The sequence below is a fragment of the Musca autumnalis genome, unplaced genomic scaffold (genome assembly GCF_047663935.1).
Source record: "Musca autumnalis isolate F117 unplaced genomic scaffold, ASM4766393v1 scaffold_5, whole genome shotgun sequence".
Taxonomy (NCBI): domain Eukaryota; kingdom Metazoa; phylum Arthropoda; class Insecta; order Diptera; family Muscidae; genus Musca; species Musca autumnalis.
This window is the reverse complement of record NW_027412088.1, coordinates 102366439-102391391: the sequence shown is the minus strand read 5'-3', so window position 1 is coordinate 102391391 and position 24953 is coordinate 102366439. Positions and strand designations below refer to the sequence as shown.

Here is a 24953-nt window from a genome sequence, read left to right as displayed (position 1 = left end):
TATATAATAAAGTTCTTTGTATTATTGTTTTATGCAGCAATAATAATTGCATTTTATTTATTCTGGGATATTTCGCAATGGCTTGCATTTTTATTGCATCTTTAGACTGAATAAAAACGCAATACGTACAGTCCCTTTAAATTCAATCCAAAACACTACATCAAAAGCTGTGATTTGGATCGAAAATGGAGTGCATCCTAACTGTGTGCTGTGGAAGCAAAATGGAGTGCATCCTAGCTGCGCGCTCCCTTGTAAAATTCATAAGTGAAATTCATAGAAAAATATGTACTCCAACGGCACTTATACTGTACACTTGTAGTGATTCAACTGCATCAGCGAATGCAAACTTTTGCTGGCTATTACAACTGTGACCAGTTAAGCGCTCGGCACATACGGTGCGTTGTGCGTCGCGCTACAACAACCACATGAAAAATGTGTAAGTGATGCCAAGTTTTTTGAAAAACAACAACATGGCTGACTCATTAAAGTTAAACATAATTTAACTTTTTTGGGACAACGCATGTCCCAACGTGTCACTAAACGGACCGTATGTGCCGAGCGCTTTAGTATATGACGCGTGTTATTTGTGCGCCACGCGTGATCTACTACTATTCACTTACAGAAATTAAAGAAGTTCATGGGCTGGATTCTTGTTCTATGAAAATTTGAAATGAAAATTATTTCCTTTATAAAATTTTTCAATTGGCATTTATTTCCTTTACAAAAAGTTTTCATTTCAAAGAATTGAGTCCCAGTAGTGGAATTCTGTAACACATTTTTCGGGTTACCGACAAAAATCTGTAACTTTAAAATGCTTATAACTTCGGCAATAACCGATATTTGTCGGTAAGTTAACGACCAATAAATAGTAGTCGTAGAATTCTACCGATAGCAAGGGTGTCGATGTTAATTTTACTAATTTTTGTCGGTAACTCAAAATATGAGTTACAGAATTCCACAACAGATAATCTGAAGTAATTAGTCAAAAAAGAAATTCCCCAAAAATCCCCAAATATTTTTCAGATTTCCTCAAAATTTTCCCCATTCCCCAAGTCGAATTTTTTTCCCCATTTCAAATAAAAATTCCCCAATTTGGAGAAAAATCCCCAATACTGACAACGCTGTGTGTTGGAGGTACCCGAAGGGGTGGACCGATTTGCCCATATTTGAGCTATTTACCTTGAACTATATCTATCTATATCTATGTCTGGTAGATATTACGATGTGCACTAGGGTTAGTCATTTTTTCATTTTTTTGCGAATATCAAAAATCTGTGGAAATGGCATGTAGGGCAGGCAAAAATAATAAGAATTGCGTTTTTACTTTTTCGAAATTGTAAAAAAACCTTCCGCACAAAATGCAATTACTTTAGCTAAAAACAAACTTTTATAGTTTACTTTTTTTTTTAAATTTTTAAATTTGAGCAATTTTTTTATGCAATAGTTGTTCTTGGAAATAATTTTTTTTAGTTGGTTTTAGTGCATCGATTTCAAATATGCAATTTGATCAAAAATCTGTCATTTAGTTTTTAAGCTACAAACTTTTATTAGAGCAACTCGTTTAAAATTTTTAAAACTGGGAAATGAAACCGAGTTGCAAATTTTAAAATCGATGTAGCTTAAAAACTATATGACAGATTTTTGATCAAATTGCATATTTGAAATCGATGCACTAAAACCAACTAAAAAAAAAATATTTCCAAGATCAACTATTGCAGAAAAAAATTTCTCAAATTTAAAAATTAAAAAAAAAGTAAACTAAAAAAGTTTGTTTTTAGCTAAAGTAATTGCATTTTGTGCGGAACGTTTTTTCACAATTTCGAAAAAGTAAAAACGCAATTCTGCTTGTTTTTGCCGGCCCTATATGCTATTTCCACAGATTTTGAATCTAAAAAAATGACTAACCCTAATGTGCACAGTATGGACCAAATCGGTTAGTCCCTTCTAGAGTTATCGTGCGCATAATTTTTGCGGAAGGAGTGGAGCGATATGGCCCATCTTCGAACATAAACTAAGTTTGGACAAAATATTACCACATCGGTCATTCCGTTCGAGAGTTATCGTGCGCTCGAGCCAGATAGACGGACGGATATTGCTAAATGGAAACAGATTTCGTCCAAACAAACCTGGGGTCTAAAACCATTATTTCGATGAGACACATTTTGTCCGTATGAAATGTATATACCCTCGTAAGCATAAATGTTGAGGTTATAAACACCATAAGTTTTGAAATAAGGAGAAGAATGACATTGGCCAAAAGATGCTGCTTAGGTCCAAGTAAACTGTTTAAAAGAAAAGCCACCTCTCACCAAACAGAAATCACACTCTACCTGACACTGATACAATACGTACTTATGTATCGACCTACTCCCAAGAGATTTATGGATCAATATGCGTTAACGGGGAATGTCGGCGTCATAACGCTCATTTACTCAAAGAGTGACATAACTCCAAAAATGGGTTTTTGGAGTTAACAATTTCTATTTTTTCTACGAATTCTACTTTTCTTATGCCAAATTTTCACGTTCAATGAGTTTCAGTTTATTTTCTACGAGTTTAGCATAAATCATCAAAAAAGTTTTCTGAGTTTATGGAGCATTAAAACACTTCAAATCAAGCTTGATCTTGCACGGATATTTAGCACTTATATCTGGCTAGCTCTTTATAAAAGATGGTACAAGTATTTATTTTATTTGTTGTCGTATAACCTTTTTAAGTTGGGAAGTCAAATGCCAATCGGCTACTTAAAACGCATTTTTCTCGAAACTTGATTTTTTGAGATGTGTCACTCTTTGAGTAAATGAGCGATATGTACCAAGAGCTGCACCAGGCGACCACCATCGATTTAGCAAAATGTACCAAGCTATAAAGATTGTTTTGGCTGGGCCACGCCAACAGGATGGATAAATATGCCCCCGCTAGAAATACGAGCCATTCGACGGTATACGCACCAAGGGAAGCCAAAACTTCGATGGTAAGACCATGTTGAAGATGAAATCACAAAATATAGCATCTAACATGGGAGAAGTCAAGTAAAAAAACGGTGCGTTTGAAAATCTATTAGGCTTATGGAACAAACTGTTCTGTTTAGAATAAAAACCAAGAGTACAATGAACACCGATCTAAAAAATGTTTTTAAAGTTCCTAAGTTACTTACAAAACCTAGATTCGTATCATTTAAATGAAAACAACTTTTGTAAATTCAATTGAACTTACCTGGTGGTGGTTTCCACGTTAGTACAGCCGATAAATGCATTCTATTCTCTTTGTCTTCAACGAAATCAGACACTTTAATGTCCGTTATGTTTCCGGGCGTATAAGAGCGCCGCAGTGTTTGGAATTGTTCGTCCAAAGCTATGACCGAGTATTTGTTCGTTGAATGGACAGCCAGAGCGGATATGTTATAGGTAGTGTTGGCTGCTAACTTGTTGATGGTGAAAAAGTTTTCATCCGACTAAAAAATACACACACACAAATATAAAAGTATTAATTGATTATTGATTAAATTACTTAGCAAAACAATATTTATAAGCAAATAAATGTCGATTTAATGGCATGATTGAACAGTGAAAAAAAAAACAAACTTTTTTGATGCCAATCATAGGACATAGACTGTGATTAAATATAAAATATATATATATATATAAAAGGTGTCAAGCTATTCATATTTGCATACATTAATGAAAAAATAGCTTGACTTTGTTAATTCTAATACCAGCTATTTGGATTTTTGATTACACTGTGCAACATTTTTAAGGTAATCTTGCGATAAATACAAAAAAAAATTAGTTTTAGCCCGACTTAGATGTGGTCATAAAATACGAACTGGATCTGGCAAGATAAAATTCAACTTTGCTTTTTGTAGTCTCAATATTTACTTTCAAAAAATGCATTTTTAGTGTTAAACAGTGTTATTTTTTACTTCCCCACTTATCCTTACTGGGTGACGGTGGGGATGAAAGATACCAAGGAAGGGGCCATGATCTGTGAATGTGTACCTGGAATGTTCGCACCCTTTATAGAGAAGGTGCAGTTTATGCATAGAGATGGTATTTACCGGGTATTTACCCGGTAAATACCCACACGGCGGGTAAATACCGGGTAAATATCCATTTGTGGGTATTTATTTGGGTATTTACTATATTGAATCGCCATTACAACATCTTACACCCTATTTCTGGGTTTAGGTTGTGAAATCGTTTCAAAATGGATAGTTTAACAATACTTTAAACAAGTGGGTAAATACTAGAGTTTGGGAATTCCCGACTTTTCTCCATTCCCGGGAAATCGGGAATACAAATTTCTGATTCCCGGGAACCCGGGAATACCCGGGACTATGAGAAATCGAGTTTGTGGGGCATAGACGTAACAGAGAGCAAACATAAAGGAAATAAATACTCCTTATATGTATAATTGTATCATTAGTTATCTTTTTGGAACAATATGGAACAATTTTAAAACGATACGCCAAAATCTTGAAAGTACCAATACATCATATATGGCAGCTGTTCAACCAATTCTTCCTGACTAATTTGCGGAGATTATAGCTTTGTTCCTTTACTTTTTTAATAATAAAAGTAGTAAAAGAGAGAAGTTCTCTCTTCTATCAGAGAACTGTAAAAATTTCTCTCACGTAACAAGTTTTGCACAAAAGTAAAGAAACGGAAAAATAGTAGATCTGGCAGCAATGTCAAAAAGCAAACATGGCTGCTTAAAAAAAATAACAAACAAAATAAATTTCACCGTTTTTTATTTCACTGGTTTAATTTTTTTTTTTATTTTATTTTATTTTGCTTTGACAAAGGGCGTAGTTTTCTTTTTCCTTTTGCCTTAATTGTCAAATAAATGTCAAATCAGCAGTTTGACAGATTTTCCACTTTTTACACAACGAAATTTGTCGAGCAGAAAGTAGTAAAAGAGAAAGCCATTTCGGCTCTCTCTTTCTCTCTTAAAAATTGCTTCCAGTGTTACTACTTTTTGGGGTTATGGAACGCTTTCCTAGTTAAAAATGGTAAAACATGAAGAAACTTTAACGTAAAGGAACAAAGCTTATATAAATTGATGTTTCCCACGACCATCGTCGCAAAGGCTTCCTTCTTATCAACGAGTGCTGTACGACTCTATTTTTTAGGTCATTGATATGGGGAGTTCTTTTTATGGTTCGAAGGGCGTGTCGATCATAGAATAAATCCGTTGATAATAGATTTTTACAAGGTTGACCTTTTGTGTACAAAGCTTTACAATTGCACCACGGTGGCACCAAAGATATAATGGCGTATTTATATGAACATACATACTATAGTTATTACTGGCTTCCATTACTAATATACACGATTTGCCACTTGCACATTATACAGTTTTTATACCCTCAGCCTTTAGGCTAAGGAGGGTATATACTAGGGTTATGACTTTTTTACAACCTCATATCCCTGTATCATAGCGTGATGAGTTTTGCCATAAGATTACATAAAATCTTAATTATAAGGTGATTCGGTGAAAAAACCTCACGCACAAAATGATTTTAAAATTTGAATTTATCAAAATTATGGACAATTTTTTGAAGTCACTGAAAACAGATATATAATTGAAAATAAACTTTAGAGCCACATGAGATAATTAAAATGACATAAAATTTATTTCTCACTATTTTTCCTCAATTCTGAGAATCGTAAAAATGTCGTAAACGCTTTTATTCAAAATTATAATTTTTTAACAAAAAACAAAAAATTTAAAATTTTTTCAAAGTGACTTTTTTCGCGACTTTTTTAATATTTGAATGAAATAAACGTTATTATAGTTATTAGTAGGCTTATATTTATTCATTCGAGCAACAAAAAATAAATTTTTGAAAAAAATTTTTTTTTTCATTTCATATATTTTTTCAAAAAATTATTTTTTTAAAATCGATTTGTGCGTGAACTTTTTTTATATTTCAAGGGAATAAACGATAGCATAGTGATTAATAGGCAAAAGTTCATTCATCTCTGCTACAGGAAATCATTTTTGAGGAAAAATGTCAAAAAGTCATAACCCTAGTATATACACTTTGATACGATGAAAATGTGCCTCATCGAAATAATGGTTTTAGACCCCAAGTATGTTTGGACGAAATGTGTTTCAGACCATTTGGAGTCGATCTAGCCATGTCCGTCCGTCTGTCTGTCTGTCTGTCCTGCTGGCTGGAGCGCACGATAACACTCGAACGGATGAAACGATTCGGTTCAAAATTTGTCTTTCGTAATATTTTGCCCAAACTTAGTTTAAGTTCGAAGATGAGCTACATCGGTCCATTCCTTCCGGTACCTCCCCCACAAAAGTTCGAAAATGTTCGGAAAGTTTGTGCGCACGATAACTCTTGAAGGGAGTGACCGATTTGGTCCATACTTTGCACATCGTGAAACGTCTACCAGACTTAGATAAGGTTCCAATATGGACTCAATCGTTCCACTCCTTCGGGTACCTCCTACACAAAATTTCGGAAAAGTTCAGTTTAGGGCCATCTCTCGAATCGCTTTGATTTTTGTTTTAGCAACTTGTATTCACTGCCCTCCATACGACGGTACAAGTTTCATCAGGGGCAAGTCCATACTTCCTGGGAAAATAGCATGAAAGTGGCAAAAAAAAACCCTATGACACCGTGTGAGGTGATTGAAGCGCAAGATAGCTCTCGAACGGATCTCCCGGTTCGGTCCAAAATATGGCCTTAGTAATATTTTGTCCAAACATAGTTTAAGTTTGAAGATAAGCCATATCGGTCCACTCCTTCAGGTACCTCCCCCACAAAAGTTCAAAAATGTTCGGAAAAATTGTTCGTACGGTAACTCTTGAAGGGAGTGACCGAATTGGTCCATACTATACACATCCTAATATATCTACCAGATATAGATCACGTTCAAATATGGACTATATTTGTCCACTCCATCCGGTACCTCCCACACAAAATTAAGGATAAGTTCACTTTAAGGCCTGCAATCGAATCACTTTGATTTTTGTTGAAGCAACTTGCATTCGTTGCCTCAATTACGATGGTAAAAGTTTTTTTAGGGGCAAGTCCATACTTCTTGAGCAAACAGCCCGAAGAGTGTAAAAACCTCCTATGGCACCATATGTTGTGGCTGGAGATCCACTTCTATAACGGTCAATGTCGATCCATTCCTTTTAGTATCTCCTCCGCAAAACTTTTGATCTTTAATCCTAATCAACATTTTTGTCGGTTCAAACGCCCAAAATTTTTAAAACCCCCTAAATACATACTTATTTTGGAAAAAATTGTTTCAATATAAACAGGCTGAGGGTATATCTCTGTCGGCCAAGCCGACTGATACTTTTTTACTTGTTAGTATTACATACAATAATTTTGGAGAAAACAACAATTCGGATCGATCACAGAGTTTATATCTTAGCAAATTAATATACTTCCAGAATGTCATTAATAAAAATGTGGACTAGAACAACAAGGAAATGGCTCCAAAAAGTTCAGAATTATTGAGGTTATACAGACCTCGAATTCCAGAAAAAACAATAATTATTGAGAGGACCAAAATGTATGTACTTTACACGAATTATCGCGATTTTTACCCTAAGTTTGGTACAAATGATCGGGAATTACGAATTATCGGGACATGAATAATCGCTATTCCACTATATTTTCAACATTAAATAACTATAAGAGAAATAATATAAGACTTATACAAATACCCGTATTCCCGGGAATTTCAAAAAAATTTCCCGGGAAATCCCGTCCGAAAAAAATCGAGAATTCCCGGGAAATCCCGGGTCGGGAATTCCCGACCAGAAACTCTAGTAAATACTCGGGTAAATACCCCACTATTTACCCAAATATAGGGTAAAAACTCTTTATCTACCGAACCACTTGACGTAGGCTGACGAAATTTGGCTCAAAACTTTCTTATATCAATAGTATTAAAAGTATTGAAAATGGAGTCCCTGGGTCCATGTTTTGATATAGCCCCCATATAGTCGTACCACCCGATTTAAGGTATTTTTACACCTATTAGCCACATTATACAACCAAATTGGCTGTAATTTGGTACAGTGAGACCTCAATGAGAATAAAATATCCATGCAAACATTTGTCACCCTAGGTCCTCGATTTCTTAAAGCCCCAATATAAGGGTACCCCGATTTCGAGTATTTACCCAAATATAGGGTAAAAACTCTTTAACTGCCGAACCACTTGACGTAGGCTGACAAAATTTAGCCACATGTTACAACTAAATTGGCTGTAATTTGGCACAGTGAGTCCTCAATGAGTATAATATATCTTTGCAAAATTTTGCCAGCGTAGGTCCACGTTTTCTTATAGCCCCCATATAAGGGTACTCCGATTTCGAGTATTTACCCAAATATTGGGTAAAAACTCTTTATCTGCCGAAGACAGTTTAGAGCCAAATTTTGTCAGCCTACTTCAAGTGGTTCGGCAGATAAAGAGTTTTTACCCAATATTTGGGTAAATACTCGAAATCGGGGTACCCTTATATGGGGGCTATAAGAAAACGTGGACCTACGTTGACAAATTTGTGTAAGGATATATTATACTCCTTGAGGACTCACTGTGCTAAATTACAGCCAATTTGGTTGTAAAATGTGGCTAATAGGTGAAAAATACCTTAAATCGGGACGGTTATATGGGGGCTATATCAAAACATGGACCCAGAGACTCCATTTTCAATACCAGATGTTCTCTTGATATAAATAAGATTTGGTTCGGCAGTTAAAGAGTTTTTACCCAACATATGGGTAAATACTCGGGTATTTGCCCAAGTATTTACCCACTTGTTTAAAGTATTATAAAACTATCCATTTTGAAACGATTTCACAACCTAAACCCAGAAATAGGGTGTAAGATGTTGTATTGGCGATTCAATATAGTAAATACCCACAAATGGGTATTTACCCAATTTACCGGGTATTTACCCATTGGGTATTTACCCACTGTCCATCTCTATTTATGCATTGGCAGATGTCCTTGAAAAGTACCAGGCCGACATTACTGCCATACAGGAAATACAATGGATTGGGAAAGGCGTTACAACAACACCTAAATGTGACGCACTATATTATAGCTGCCATGACACAAAACATGAGTTTGATTGCGGATTTGTAGTTGGTCGGAGGTTAAAACATCTGGTCTCCAGCTTCACACCAGTGTATGAAAGACTTGCTACATTAAAAGCAAAATTCTTCAACATTAGCTTTATCTGCGCTCATCCTCCAACCAAAGACAAGGACGAACAGACCAATGATATATTCTACGAGCGCTTAGAAGAATGACGTTAAAATTATTCTAGGCGATTTTTATGTCAAAATTGGAAAGGAGAATATCTTTGGCCCAACAGCCGGGAAATTCAGTCTCCATCGAACAATGGAATGAGGCGGATAGACTTCGCAGCGACAAAAACATGGTAGTTAGCAGTACCAGATCAAAGAACAAGAAATCAAATTGATCACGTTGTGATTGATAGAAGACATTCATAGAGAGTGTTGGATGTGCGATCCTTCCGAGGAGCCAACATAGGCTTAGACCACCATCTTGTTGCAGTAAAGGTACGTACCCGCCTGAACGTTGCAAATAAAGCACGAACAGATACAACGCCGAAGTTAGACATCGGTAAGCTGCAAACACAACAGATAGCCACAGCATATTCCACACAACTGGCCCAATTGCTTAATCAAAGCACTCCCCGAAAACATATCAGCACAATGGCAAATTATTACCCACTCCATGCAAACAGCCGCAAAATCCATACTTGGATTTCTGAGACCTCCACCAAGGAACCCATACTGAAGAGAAAAATTCGGCATATGGGGCTACTCTACAATCAGCTGCAATGCGTAGCGCACGAGGGAGATACCGCAAGAAAAGGAGAGAGGAGAAACGTCTTTTCCGTAGGAAAAAACAGAGATGGAAAAGCGGAAGTGTGAAAAAATAGAGATGTACAGGAGCCGAAATGACACAACCTCCTATACGGACCAGCAAGGTAATATGGTAACTGATACAGATAGTGTGCTAAGGTTATGGATAGAACACATTTCCAAACTGTTGGTACCGAAGACGACGAAGATACCACAGATCCGATCCCAGAAGATGGTATTGAATGTATACACGCAGAGAAAAAATATTTTTCGCTTTTGTTGGAACAAAAATATCTGTTTTGGTTCCAAAAATGTATTTGTTTTGTTCAAACATTGTAATACAAATCCAAAAATACCATCTTTTGTTCCAAACATAGAAAACAAAAACAACTTTCGAATTTCCGCAATATTGTAAAAATCGTTAACAATACCGATTGTAGGAACCATCATAATCTAATTTTGTTTACAAAAAGTATTGTCAACCCAGAAAACCAGCCCAGAAATTTTTGATTTGAGTGTATATACTTCTCATATACACTTTTCACATAACTTGGATATAAATGTCGAGTATAATATTGCAATCATTGATGAACACAATACATGGTTTGCTGCATTGGCTGACAACAAAGACAAACAAAAAGCCACAAGCACCCACCACAACATAAGGAATAATTAAACACCACAACAAACTCCGGTATAACACCAAACCTCAAAGCACAATGAAGATCGAAGAATGAAACAAAACAGAAACAAATAAAAACAAGAGTCTCATTGTTGGTATACATACACACAAAACCAAAGATAAAGGCATCATGTCATACAAACAAAACTCACCATAATTGTTTTTTTCAACACGGCATCGAATAGCGAGAGAAGAGAAAAAATTGTCGAAGAAAAGAGAGAAATATTGTCCAGTTGACAAAAACTATTTTTGAATTTAACAAAACCCAATTGTTGGAATCACAATACTACATTTGGAATTTAACAATATCTTTACAATACATATTTTGCTCTTCGAATATTGTTGGATCAATCATATTTTTTTCTCTGCGTGTACTACCCGGCCAAGATGAGGTAAAGACAGCAATAAACCTGCTGAAGAATAATAAGGCAGCAGGAGTCGATGGCCTACCAGCCGAGCTGTTCAAAACCGGAGGCGACACGCAGCTAGTTAGCACCATCTGGAAGGAAGAACGCATACCCGACGATTGAAATCTGAGCATTCTGTGTTCCGTCCACAAGAAAGGAGATAAAACTGTATGTTCTAACTACAAGGTCATGAGTCTTCTCCATATTGCCTACAAAATAGTGTCAGGGATATTGTGCGAACGAATAAAGCCTATAGTCAACGAAATAATTGGACCATACCAATACTGCTTAGACCTGGCAAGTCCATCATTGACCAGATATTTACCCTGTGACAAATCCTAGAGAAGACCCAAGAGATGCAGATCGACACCTACCATGCCATGTCTGAATTTGGTATCCCCGCAAAAAATTTTGAGGTAGTAAAAGACTTCGTCTACCTCGTCAACGCCGTAAACACAACAAACATCAGTTGTGAAATAAAAAGAAGATGCTACTTTGGCTTAAGTAAGCAGTTAAAAACAAAAAGCATTCTCGTCAAACAAAAGTAACACTTTACAAAACACAGATACTACCTATGCTGATGTATGGCTCCGATGCATGGGTACAAGCGGACAAGACAGTGCTTGGTGTGTTTGAGAGAAAAATTCTTCGAAAGATCTACGGACCAATCTGCGTTGATGGTGAATATCGACGTCGTATGAACCACGAGCTGTATCTGCTATGCAACCACATCAGTATAAATAAACGTATCGAGATACAACGATTGTGTTGGCTAGGCCATATTATAAAAATTAGTGATGATGATCCCGCTAAAAGGCGTAAAAATACAGGTCACATGGCGGTACACGCAGAACTGGCAGGCCAAGGAATCGATGGAGCAAACAAGTGGAAGAATAGATGAAAAAGCGCGGTATTCCAGGGAGCGAAGCAACAAATAGAGAGAAGTTGAGATCTTTTCTTAGTTCGGCTTATAGAACAAATGTTCTGTAATGGGCCAGCTAACCTTACTTTAACCTTTACAAGATAACTTCTATGGAATGCAAAACGATTTTTTATATACTTTTTTGAAAACTAACAAACTCGCAGCTGACGTCTATTGGAAATATAGAAACATCTTACTAGAACTGTGTAAAATCTGACTTACGTCATTCCCCGTCATAAGGATGCCTGTCCACTAACTTACTCTGGTAAGAAATCTTAACCGTTGTGGTGGAACACTAATCTTGTCGGACTGAGAAAAATCACCAGAAGATTATATAATATGGCGCATGTGACTTCGCTCGACATTGATTGGGACTCATTCATACAGTTTCAGTAAATGTAAAAGCCACACTAAACGCGCCAAGAAAAAGTCTTGGATCTATTATTCCGAGTCAATAGATGGAGTGTCACGACGCAGCTAGGTTTCGAAGAATACTCTCCAAGGACCCTAAATCCACTAGGAGCATCAATAAACCAGATGCTACGTGGACATTAGGGTTGTGACTTTTTTACAACCTCGCATCCCTGTATAATGTTTTGATTAGTTTTTACCTAAGATTAGATAAAAGCTCACGCACACAGTCATTTGAAAATTTTCCTGCATGAGCTTTTTGACAAACGTTTAAAATCACTATAAGCTCATATATAACTGAAAATAAGCTTTGGAGCCACACGACATAACCAAAATGTCATAAATTTTTTTCTCACTAAATGTATCATCAAATCATTACATATGTATGTATATGTATCATATCAATTAAAAATGGTTTGTGCGGGACCTTTTTCAATATTTAAATGGAATAAAAATTGTTATAGTCAATAATAGGCCAGAGGTCATTCATTCGTGCAAGAGGAAATATTTTCAAAGTGGTTTGTGTGTGACCTTTTTTAATACTTACATAAAATAAACGTTATTTTAGTCATTAATAGGCAAAATTTCATTCATTCCTGCTACAGAAAATAATTTTTGAGAAAAGAGGTCAAAAAGTTCACACTGAGTGTGACAATTGCTACATTTCTTAGCCTGTCCTCCTTTCTTCTCAAGACACTCGAAAGATGAATCGACCTGGTGGTAAGGAGTAATGTGGAAACCGCCTCTTTGAACAACTCACAACCAGGGATGCGAAGTTGGTGGTTTTCCCGCTGCTTGTGTTTAGGGTTTCGGAGTCGAGCTATTTTTTTCGTCCTTCTAGCTCAGTTCCTTCCGTGTCCTGTTTGTTCTTGAACTGAAAAAAGTAACACAAGATGAACTATTCTACAAAAATGTTTCACCGAAAATTTTAGCTAGGTTCCCTATATCCAAGAAATCGATAATGTAACGTTTTTATTGTCCTTTATTAGTTTTATCCGTTCCTTGTGTGATCTGAATCTCAGTTTAATAGTTGACCCCCACTTGCAAATTTCAGGAATAATATTGCCTTTGATATGAGCGTTGGAAGGGAACAATTTATTGTATTTTGCATGCAGCATATAAACTAAGAAGTGAGCCAAGGCTATAGTCTGGTCGGGGCCGACTATGTGATACCCTACACCACTACCCCTGTTCATAAGCTTTTGACTAATAAAATTCAAAATATTAAAATTGGGATAGCTTAGCGCCTTTGCTCTGAATGTCTTCATTAACACAGGTCAATTTTTTTGAAACGCATTTAAGTGCATCGACAGTACAACCCAAATAAAAAATGGAAAAGTGGGATGTATGCCAACCATCAATAGGCTTCTTTCTCTGTTAACCCCCATCATCAACCCCCAAAATTTCGTGAGGATCCGATCAAAATTTCGTAGTGTGATTGCACAAAAATGGAAAAAGGGATGCATTACCGACTATTGCGACATCTCTGTTGTTTGACCACCTATGACAACCTACTTCACATCGTTGTAAAGGTGATATTTTCTACTTTCCTTGCCAGGTTTTGCTTTCGATATACCTCCTACAGAAGGGAGATATTAACTTTGAAATAAAACGTTGGTCTTTTTTCCAAATATTTTTTTTGTCACATTCCGACCCCTGAATAATATCTGACCATTATCAAAAATCTAAAAGGTTTTTCCTCTGTGGGACCCCCAATAACACCCAAAATTTGTGACGATCCAAATTAAATTGCGACCTGTAGCGTGATTACAAAAAAATGAAAAAATGGGATGTATTGCCGACTATTGTGATATCTCCGTTATGTGCCACCTACGCCAACCTACTTTGCATCACTGTAAAGATGGGATTTTCTACTTTCATAGTCGGACTTTGTTTTTGGAAGATCCCCAACCGAAGCTGTGATATTCGTCATTATTATTAAAATCGCAAAAATGAAAAGTTGTGTTCTATTAGCGGCTTTTGCGATATCTTCGTTGTTTGACCACCTACGACAACCTACGTAACATCGTTGCAAAGGTGATATTTTCTACTTTCATTATCAGGTTTTGCTTTTGATATACCCCTTTTAGAAGCGGAGATATTCGCTTTGAAATAAAACGTTGACTTTTTCTCCAAATAAGTTTTTTGCCCATTCCGACCCCTGAATATTATCCGACCATCACCAAAATCAATAGGCTTCTTTCTCTGTAGGATCCCCATTAGACCCCAAAATTTCGTGACGATCCGATCAAAATTGCGACATGTAGCGTGATTACAAAAAAATGAAAAATGGGATGTATTGCCGACTATTGTGATATCTCCGTTATGTGCCACCTACGCCAACCTACTTTGCATCACTGTAAAGATGGGATTTTCTACTTTCATAGTCAGACTTTGTTTTTGGAAGATCCCCAACCGAAGCTGTGATATTCGTCATTATTAAATCGCAAAAATAAAAAGTTAGGTTCTATTAGCGGCTATTGCGATATATTCGTTGTTTGATCACCTACTTTACATCATTAGAAAGGTCATATTTTCTACTTTTATTTTAAGTTGGTATACCCCGTACAGAAGCTGAGATATTCGCTTTGGAAAAAAACGTTGTCTTTTTATCCACATAAGTTTTTTGCCCATTCCGACCCCTAAATATTATCCGACCATCACCAAAATCAATAGGCTTCTTCCCCTTCGGGACCCCCATCAACATCCAAAATTTCGTGACGGTCCGATCAAAATTGCGACCTGTAGCGTGATTACAAGGTTTATATGGACAGACGGACAGGCGGACGGACGGACTGACGGACGGACGGACACACATAGCCAGATCGACTCAGCTCGTCGAGACATTCATTTTGATATATACATATATGTAAAACTTTTTGGCCAAAACCAACTTATAATACCCTCCCCACATAGTGGTGTAGGGTATAAAAACGCGTTTTTATACCCTCAGCCTTTAGGCTAAAGAGGGTATTTACACTTTGATACGACCAAAAATGTGCCTCATCGAAATAATGGTTTTAGACCCCAAGTATGTTTGTACCGTCCGTCTGTCTGTCTGTCTGGCTGGCTGGTGCGCACGATAACTCTCGAACGGATCAATCGATTCGGTTCAAATTTTGGGTATCGAAATATTTTGTCCAGATTCGATTTAAGTTCGAAGATGGGCCATATAGGTCCACTCCTTCAGGTACCTCCCCCACAAATTTTCAAAAATTGTTGCAAAACTTGAGCGCACGATAACTCTTGTAGGGAATAGCCGATTTGGTCCATACTTTGCACATCGTGTAATTTTCACCAAACTTAGATGAGGTTCCAATATGGACTCAATCGGTCGACTCCTTCGGGTACCACCCACACAAAATTTCGGAAAAGTTCAGTTAAGGACCTTGTCGCGAATCGCTTTGATTTTTGTTTACGCAAGTTGTATTCGCTGTCCTCTATACGACGCTGTAAGTTTCATTAGGGGCAAGTCCATACTTCCTGAGAAAATAGCCTGAAAGTTACAAAAAACCCTCTGACACCGCGTGTAGTGGTTGGAGCGCAAGATAACTCTTGAACGGATCTGCCGATTTGGTCCAAAATTTGGCTTTCGTAATATTTTGTCCAAACTTAGTTCAAGTTCAAAGATGGATTATATCGGTCCACTCCTTCCAGTTCGAAAATGTTCGGAAAATTTGTGCGTACGATAACTCTTGAAGGGAGTAACCTATTTGGTCCATACTTTGCACATTATGAAATTTGTATCAGACTTAGATGAGGTTCCAATATGGACTCAATCGGTAATTTCCTTCGTGTACCTCCCACACATAATTTCGGAAAAGTTCAGTTTAGGACCTGCTCTCGAATCGCCTTGGTTTTTGTTGTAACATCTTGTATTCACTGTCCCCTATACCAAGGTACAAGTTTTTTTAGGGGCAAGTCAATACTTCCTGAAAAAATAGACTGAAAGTTGAAAAACAAACCCTATGACACCATGTTTATGGGTGGAAGCGCAAGATAATTCTCGAACGGAAATGCCGATTCCGGCCAAAATTTGGCCTTCGTAATAATGTTTCCAAACTTAGTTTAAGTTCGTAGATAAGCCATATCGGTCCACTCCTTCAGGTACATACCCCACAAAAGTTCAAAAATGTTCGGAAAAATTGTGCGCACGATAACTCTTGATGGGAGTGACCGATTTTGTCCATACTTTACACATTCTCATAAAATCTACCAGATATAGATCAGGTTCGAATAAGGACTATATTTGTCCACTCCATCCAGTACCTCCCACACAAAATTTTGGATAAGTTCTCTTTAAGACCTGCTACTGAATCACTTTGATTTTTGTTGAAGCAACTTACATTCCCTACCTCAATTACGATGGTAAAAGTTGTTTCAGGGGCAAGTCCATACTTCTTGAGAAAACAGCCCGAAGGGTGTAAAAACCCCCTATGGCACCCCCATGGTCTATGGTCGGTCCATTTCTTTAAATACCTTTTCCGCAAAATTTTTGAACTTTAATCCTAATTAACATTTTTGTCGGTTCATACGACCAACATTTTAAAGCCCCTAAATACATAAGCTTTTTTTGTGAAAAAAGTGTTTCAATTTGCACAGGCTGAGGGTATATCTCTGTCGGCAAAGCCGACTGATACTTTTTTACTTGTTCTCGAAAAGAAATCGGCCATAAAAATATATGACAATCGGTTTATTAGTTCTCTTTCAGATGAATAAAAATAAAAACAGAAAATATACCAGTAAAGTTTAGTAGTTTTCTCTAAAAATATAGCTTAGGTCTCCCCTTAAGTCTAAGAACTAAGGTGGTTTTAACTCAAAGTTAAAAAAATCGAAGTCAGATTTTTTTAGGCGCACCCCCTGATGTGTTTAGTTTTGTTAGATTTTAAGATTGCCAAAGTTTGAGCACAATATCGTCGGTGCCATGCTTAAGTGTTCCATACGCCATTTTCCCGTTTTGAGATAATCGCATTTTAATGTTCGCATCACAACTGCTTGGAGCTGACTGAAGAAAAATATTTATATTTTGACAAGATTTATTAGTAATAGTAAATAGAAAATATTTGCCAAAAGTTAGAGAAATATCTGTTGGAATAAAATAGTTATAGAGAATTAAAAATTTTTTGTCGAATTGTTCCATATCCACACTTATGACAAAAATGTAAAATATTGTAAATCATATGGAACAAAGTGACAAATAAATATTCTTATCTTTGTCTCAATAAATTCAAACCTTCTAAATCGAAAATCAAAATTCTGATTTTTCGAATGTATTCTTAAATTCGTAAGTTATTAAAATATTAATATTTCGGAAACTAGAGCAGATAGGAAAAAGCCGACCAAAAATTCAGAAAGAGATTACGCGAAAACCCAATAAACCACATATATCTCAAAAAGTCAACAATGGCGTATGAAACACTTAAGCATGACACCGACGATATATTAACACGTGCCACTGAGGCCTCGAAGTTTCCACAGTAATTTGTATGGGGCCAAAGGCGAATTTTCAAGAAATCGCTCTAAAGACCACATTTATTGTCCAATCGATGAACAAATTTTATCAGTTCTTTGTTGCGACTAATCCTACAAAAAATTGTGAACATCGGCTCTGATTTTAATATAAGCTATATATAGGGCCCATAGAAACATTAACACCCCAGTGCACAGTGGTTCCAGCCATTGACCAAAAATAAAAAACTGAATGTAAAATTTTTGGTACAACATCTGGCAACTCCGATAGCTATGACATGGACCAATTCCAAAATATATTCGTTTTTGTTTCATTCGAACGCGTTGTTCTTAGGAATTGCTCCAAAAGCCGGAACATTTGATTACTATTTTTTGTAGAGAATACAACTTACAATTTACGTGTAAGTAAATATATTCAAAATATCGCAAAACTTATACCTATTGCAAAATATTATGTTGGATTTTGAAGGAGTAGGTAATAGATTATTTTTTTTAAATAAATAATGCTTTAACTTGTTGTGGAGTTCCAGATAGCTGTATGTTTTCTTAGTGCATTTTGTAATGCCAATTTGATCAAATACTTAAATTTGACCTAAGGTTCTAAACATGGTCTCCACCAGTGCCCACCTTGGGAATAATTTTTCAATGTAGGTGACAGGTTTAAGATTATTAATATGAGCTGCCATCTAGTGCCAGACCGCAGACTAAAGCTGCCGTAGAACATGGTTTTTACGGATATATAAGGGTATAACTCTGTTATCTGACCATGTCCATTAACATAATTGGCATCAATGTCTTCCAGGAAGAACGCTATAAGATTTATATTCAAAAATTTTACCAATTCTCAGACAAAAAAAATTTTATTATATTTAACCCGCTAAATTGGTTAGTTTTTATGTGATTTTGGAGATTCTGAATTGCTACGTTTAATCGCCGCAACAAGGTGATGGTCCGATTCTATGTTTGCACCTCAAAACGATGAATGAATCTATCGCAACCTTATCAATTTGATTTCTTGTTTTTTTTATCTGGTGACAGACAGGTACCCTTATGACCAACACCACTATCACGCCAAATGTAAAATTTCCTCTCCAAAAATTTTGTATAATTTTATCTCAACAAAAAAGTAACAACTCACAGTTGCTAGTCACAAAAGCTACAATTACTTGAGTGAATGATTTCGATTCTTGGATATATGAGGACGAGGAGTTATTATTATAACTTCACAATGTACAATTTACTCGGAATACATCTTCGGGCCATTTTCACATGTTACTTTTTGCTATTGTATGGATTTTAAAATGCGAAATAAACAAATTTAATAATAAATATCTGACACAAAATTTATTGCTGAGTAGGGCCTCCTTTCATTTCAATGACCACTTTTTATGCGGATGACATAAGTAGTACTACCGATTTTTGGAAAATTCCTGTCTACAATTTCGGAACTTTTGCTGTCACGATGGGCCAAAGCAAACGGGCTTGGAGTAAAACGTAAGTTTGTAGATTTTATGCTACCAGCAATGAATTGAATATCACTACATCTCATCCCCGAAGCTACATACATACATAGGTACAATTCTCGACTGTTAGCTGCGATGGAAAAGGAACGTTGAGGAGCGGACGAAGAGAGGATTAATCGCATTCTTTTCGTGCAAGAATTCAATCGGGAAAAGCGAGGAACTGAACCCTTCGATTTTATACTTAATGTATAATATTGTGGTAAAGGAAGCATTTAAAAGTACTCCACTAGCAGCTGTGAATGCAATTCTGAACCTCTGGCCTTTATGACTCAACACTAAATGACAGGCAGCACGCAGCTGCATGAACAGAATCATTGTCGCAACATTATCTATGTGAATAGATGTGTACTAAAGGAATAGGGGGCAGACCTTAAAGTGGGTAATTTAACGACTATTATCACAGTCTTGAGATTGCAAGATGTAGATGTCGTTATCCCAAGTAAATTTGACTGTAACCGAAGTAAGAGGTCCAGAGGGGGACGGTCTGGCCTTTTATAAAGAAGAAGGTACCGGAACTGGCGTCTACTGTGAAAGGCTAGTTCTTGAATACTCATACAAGTTGGACAACGACTGTTGTGTATTCCAAGCCGAAATCTTGGCGTCAGGAAAGGTGCATAATTGATAAAAAAAAGTCTGGATGCCGAGATCTTTGAGCCGATGACTATCTACGTGGATAATCAGGCTGCTTTTAAAGCCAGGAATCGTTTACACCATTCGTTTCCTTAATTTTGAGCTCTACGTTTTATACGATCAATGAGGACGCCCCTACCAGAATTAGCGGAGAGTGACACAGTTCGCCAGACATAAACATCGTGTCACCTGCTCTGACAAATGACATATCCTGACAACCTGTCGTTTCTCTTAGATTTGACCATCTCCCCATAATTGTCACCATCAACAGATCGCCCGATTTCATCACCTCTGAACTTCACACTTTCATCAATCATGGGAAGTTAATTGACCGATTTTCAGAGAGTTATCGCCGCCTTAGCGATCTGTCCAACCCTTCTGATGCTAGGGTAGTAGAAAGGACGTTCCGAGACATCATCACTGTTGCAGCCGCCATATACCTATATACCTGCTGGTCGTATACAGTGAGACCAAACCTCCCTGCAGAGGCAACAGGATTAGCAAATGAGCGTGATAAGCTTCGTTGTGCCAACCCCAGTGCCAGGGAGCTGACATTGGAATTTAACAGATTGGTCGGTGAGCATAAGCGGAACAAGTGGTTAAATCATCTCAAGAGTTGCAACATAGGAGTCCCAATAAGTTAATTGTGGGCAACGGTTAAGTCACACTCGAACACTGAAAAGAAGGAAGATAGGACCTTAGTCACGTTTGGTGATGTTACGCTGACTGATACGAAGAGTTGCGCAAGTTATTTCAATCGGCAGTTTGCCGAGCACACCGGGAGTGAAAGGGCGAAGAGTAGATAGAGTATGTCTAAACTCTAGTTCAGTAAAAAATCTCGGAATTTTTTGAAAAATTTTCAGAGGTAGATATTGTTGCGCTGATCCCGAGAATGTATAATTTTCTTGGGAACGGATCCGGTTACCCGTTTATTTGACCCGAAAGTCCGTGTATAAAAATCGGTTTAGAACCGGCTTTAATAAACAGATTACTACCACTTGTTGAATAGGTATTTCCATAAGCTATCCAACGATAATTATTTTGTGGCAATGTAGCGGTTCAGTAGAGCAGTTCTAACCCGGGTATTGTACCCGGACGTTCAGTAAAAGACCCGGGTCACCGAGTCCTTCCCCCAAGAAAATTATACATTCCAGTGATCAGCACAACAATATCTACATCTGGAAAAGTACTTCATTAAAAGTATTCCGTCCACTCCCAGATGGCATTGAGGTCGTAACGTATGATGTCATTTGTGAAAGGCCGAACGCCTATATGACCGATCTTACCACCTTTTTCACAGAAGAAATATGCAAATGTTCACCACGGTAGAGGTGAGAAAAGAGTTGAATTTCATTGTCGATCGTAGCAGAATTTCGACCACAAACAACTCCAAAATTCTAGGGGACACGTTCGACAGCAGATATATACGCGATAGATCGGTCTGTGGTAAGCTATTCGGCGCAAGTTTGGTCCGCGAATATAACGCAAAGGAAAATTATTTAAACCTGTCAGAAAGGCGTTCTGAGAAATCATGTCTTCAGTGGACCATCTATATGAGGAGACAAAGATTCTTCCAGTACAGCAACACAATCAGCGTTCGAAAACTTACATTAAGGTACCGTACAATAACGTTTTGTACCGTACCTAGCATGAAAAGTTACACTACGATAAGGTACCGCACATGTACACAAACTTTAAAAAAAAATTTAGCGTTTGTGTACATGTACCCAACGATAATCGTAGCGTACATGTTTGGTACGCAACCACCATTGTAAAGTAACAACCACATACCCAACCGAATTGGTTGGGTACGTACGTTATAAATGTTGCGTGTACATTAGGGTTATGACTTTTTTACAACCTCATATCCCTGTATCATAGCGTGATGAGTTTTGCCATAAGATTACATAAAATCTTAATTATAAGGTGATTCGGTGAAAAAACCTCACGCACAAAATGATTTTAAAATTTGAATTTATCAAAATTATGGACAATTTTTTGAAGTCACTGAAAACAGATATATAATTGAAAATAAACTTTAGAGCCACATGAGATAATTAAAATGACATAAAATTTATTTCTCACTATTTTTCCTCAATTCTGAGAATCGTAAAAATGTCGTAAACGCTTTTATTCAAAATATAATATTTTAACAAAAAACCAAAAATTTAAAATTTTTTCAAAGTGACTTTTTTCGCGACTTTTTTAATATTTGAATGAAATAAACGTTATTATAGTTATAAGTAGGCTTATATTTATTCATTCGAGCAACAAAAAATAAATTTAAAAAATTTTTTTTTTTCATTTCATATATTTTTTCAAAAAATTATTTTTTTAAAATCGATTTGTGCGTGAACTTTTTTTATATTTCAAGGGAATAAACGATAGCATAGTGATTAATAGGCAAAAGTTCATTCATCTCTGCTACAGGAAATCATTTTTGAGGAAAAATGTCAAAAAGTCATAACCCTAGTGTACATTAAAAAACCACGTAGCGTACATCATTATGTACCCTAAAAAACAAATGGAGGTTGCGTACACCTGAGTGATGTTTATAAAGAAATATAAAATATGAATGGCATGAGGAAAAATGCAACCATAAAAATAAGAGTGAATATCGTATAAATAAAATACAAAAGTAATTATATTTATATTTAACCAGTAAATATGAAAATATTTATTTATTTTATAAAAAATTAACGAATATAAAAAAGATTAACATACTAAAGAAAATAGAATTTAACAGGAGAAAGCTCAACTTTCATAATTGAAATCCCCATTAACTTTTACCATTAATATATGTTCAAGATTTGTTGCTGACATGCGGTTGCGCTGATCAGATAATATGTACTTCATAGCAGAAAATAGGCGTTCCACGCTTACTTGGGTTGACGGTATTGCCTGTACAATATTAGCAATCTCACTGATGATGGTTTTCTGAGCGTTCCAAAACGCTATTATATTTTCATTTAGTGGCAATCTTGATTGCCGCTCATAATTGGCAAAATCAGCTTCTAAATTGTGTAAATTAGATGAACTCGGAATTTCTGTGGTAGGATCTATCATTTGCAGATAATCGGAAAAAGATTTGGCTGCATGTGGTCTGCTCGGTGATGGAGTTTCCTCTAATATTGTGTGGCTTGTATTGTGTACTGTTGAGTTCATGCGTATATATAACGATAGTATGTAGTTCTTCGCCCTTTGGTTTTGTTCGCAGGTTAAGCATACATTGATTCGTGGATCCAAGAACACAGCGGCGTTAAACAGCTAATTTTCTAAAAGTTTATCCTTTCTTAACTTCAAGGACTCCTTGAGAAGGGTTTTCATATTGCTATCCGGTAAAGCGTCAATTTGAAATGTTATATCCATAACAATAATGTTAGTTCACTATAGCACAACTGTTCGCTTTGTAACTTAGCGGTAGCATTGTAAATAGGTTTAAATAGTCCCAAGAATTCAGTTGCGAAAGACCATTCTTCAGATTCAAGAAATAAATCAGGATAATCCTTGCTTAGTGTATTTATAATTTCCTTCATTTTCAGGATTCTTTCAATCATTTTATATGTTGAAACTTCCAACGTGTTGCACAATCAATGATAGGTTTTTTGTAGAGTTCACTTCTTAGAAAGTTTAAAATCATTTTACTTCTAAGTCTTTTTTTTACCACGAATCGTATCTTATCGACATTGTCTTTTATTGCCGACTGTTTCAGAACATCGTTTACACACAGTTGGAGAGTGTGAGCACCACAACGAATGCTAGTAATTGTCTTCGATGAGATGTTAAAATCAATTGATTCAATTGTGTCAATAGCTATTCGGCAATCGATATCATCTTCATCTTCTTCGAAATCCACGGCATCATTATTTATCGACAATTGCATTTCAGAGTTCAGGATTCGTACAGTTTTGAGCATATTTGATCCGTTGTCGGTTGTAATAGTTAAAATATTACGTATATCAACATCATATTCCTTTAGAACATCCAGTATAACTGTTTTTAAATATTCAGAAATGTGACTTGATCTAAGCTCCTTTATAGCCAACGTTTTAACAACGATTTTACCATGTTGAATGTACTGTACATTAATACCCAGCATACTTAAGTCCAGCCTTGTTGCGACATCCATCTTAAGATCGTTTGAGATTTCCGTTTTAATATTTTTTGAGAAAGCGATAATTCGTTCCATTACGTTATGTTCATTTACAGTTATCCCGAGTACACTAAAAACAGGTTCTATAAGAACTTTGAAGGCTTTATCTTCGGGCATATGTAAAGGACGTCCATTTTTTGTAAAAAGTTCCACCAATGCTGTTTCAATGTTTTTGGATTCACACTTTTTTTTAATAATACTTTGATGACTCTTTTTTCTTTTACGTTTTTGTTGACACAATTTTGTAAATTACACACTGTTTGATTTGATTCGTTTGTACTGAACATATCACGAAGAACAATATTTTTTGGTCTTGGCATTTTTATAATTATTTTCACTCAACGTTTAAAAATGAACTAAATAGCATTTGCGGGGGTTCTTTTCAAACTATTCCAAAGGGTTTTCGCGAAATTTTCCGTAAATTATACAATAAGACTACGAGTGTAACAAACTCAAAAACTAGATCATTCATGTGGTACCTGAATGGTTATAATTTATTACAATACACAAGAAAGGTAAAAACCAATATTGTGGTTTACAATTTTTTAACTCATAATTTTTATGATGTAAAAAAAAGGACAGGTACTTTATGGTTTTGGTGTGCGAGGAATAATATTTCCACCTAGTTCTTTCTTCTATCAAATCCAAATCTAACTTATCAAATTTCTAACTTATCAAATCCAAAAACTCCGATAATTCTACCTGTGAACAAACTATAAAAATATAGCAGACCCAAAGACCGGATGTTGCCTTCACAGCTAGGTACCAGTCCTTGGGTACCTCAACGGCAATTCATAATTTGGAAAAACACAAAAAAGCAAAAAGTAATTCTTATTATGGTGGTGTAGCATTTCTTTTTGTAAGATGATGTTGATACTGA

The 24953-nt window shown here is 36.2% G+C and overlaps 1 protein-coding gene across 1 annotated transcript in view; it reads right to left on the bottom strand.

Annotated features, from left to right (window-relative positions):
* tor (tyrosine protein kinase receptor torso) overlaps positions 1-24953 on the bottom strand; it is a 533285-nt gene that overhangs the window by 288422 nt on the left and 219910 nt on the right. Inside the window, exon 4 of the mRNA XM_073992792.1 lies at positions 3217-3454. Within this exon, the coding sequence (XP_073848893.1) occupies positions 3217-3454 (238 nt within the window). The remainder of the gene's footprint in view (positions 1-3216; positions 3455-24953) is intronic.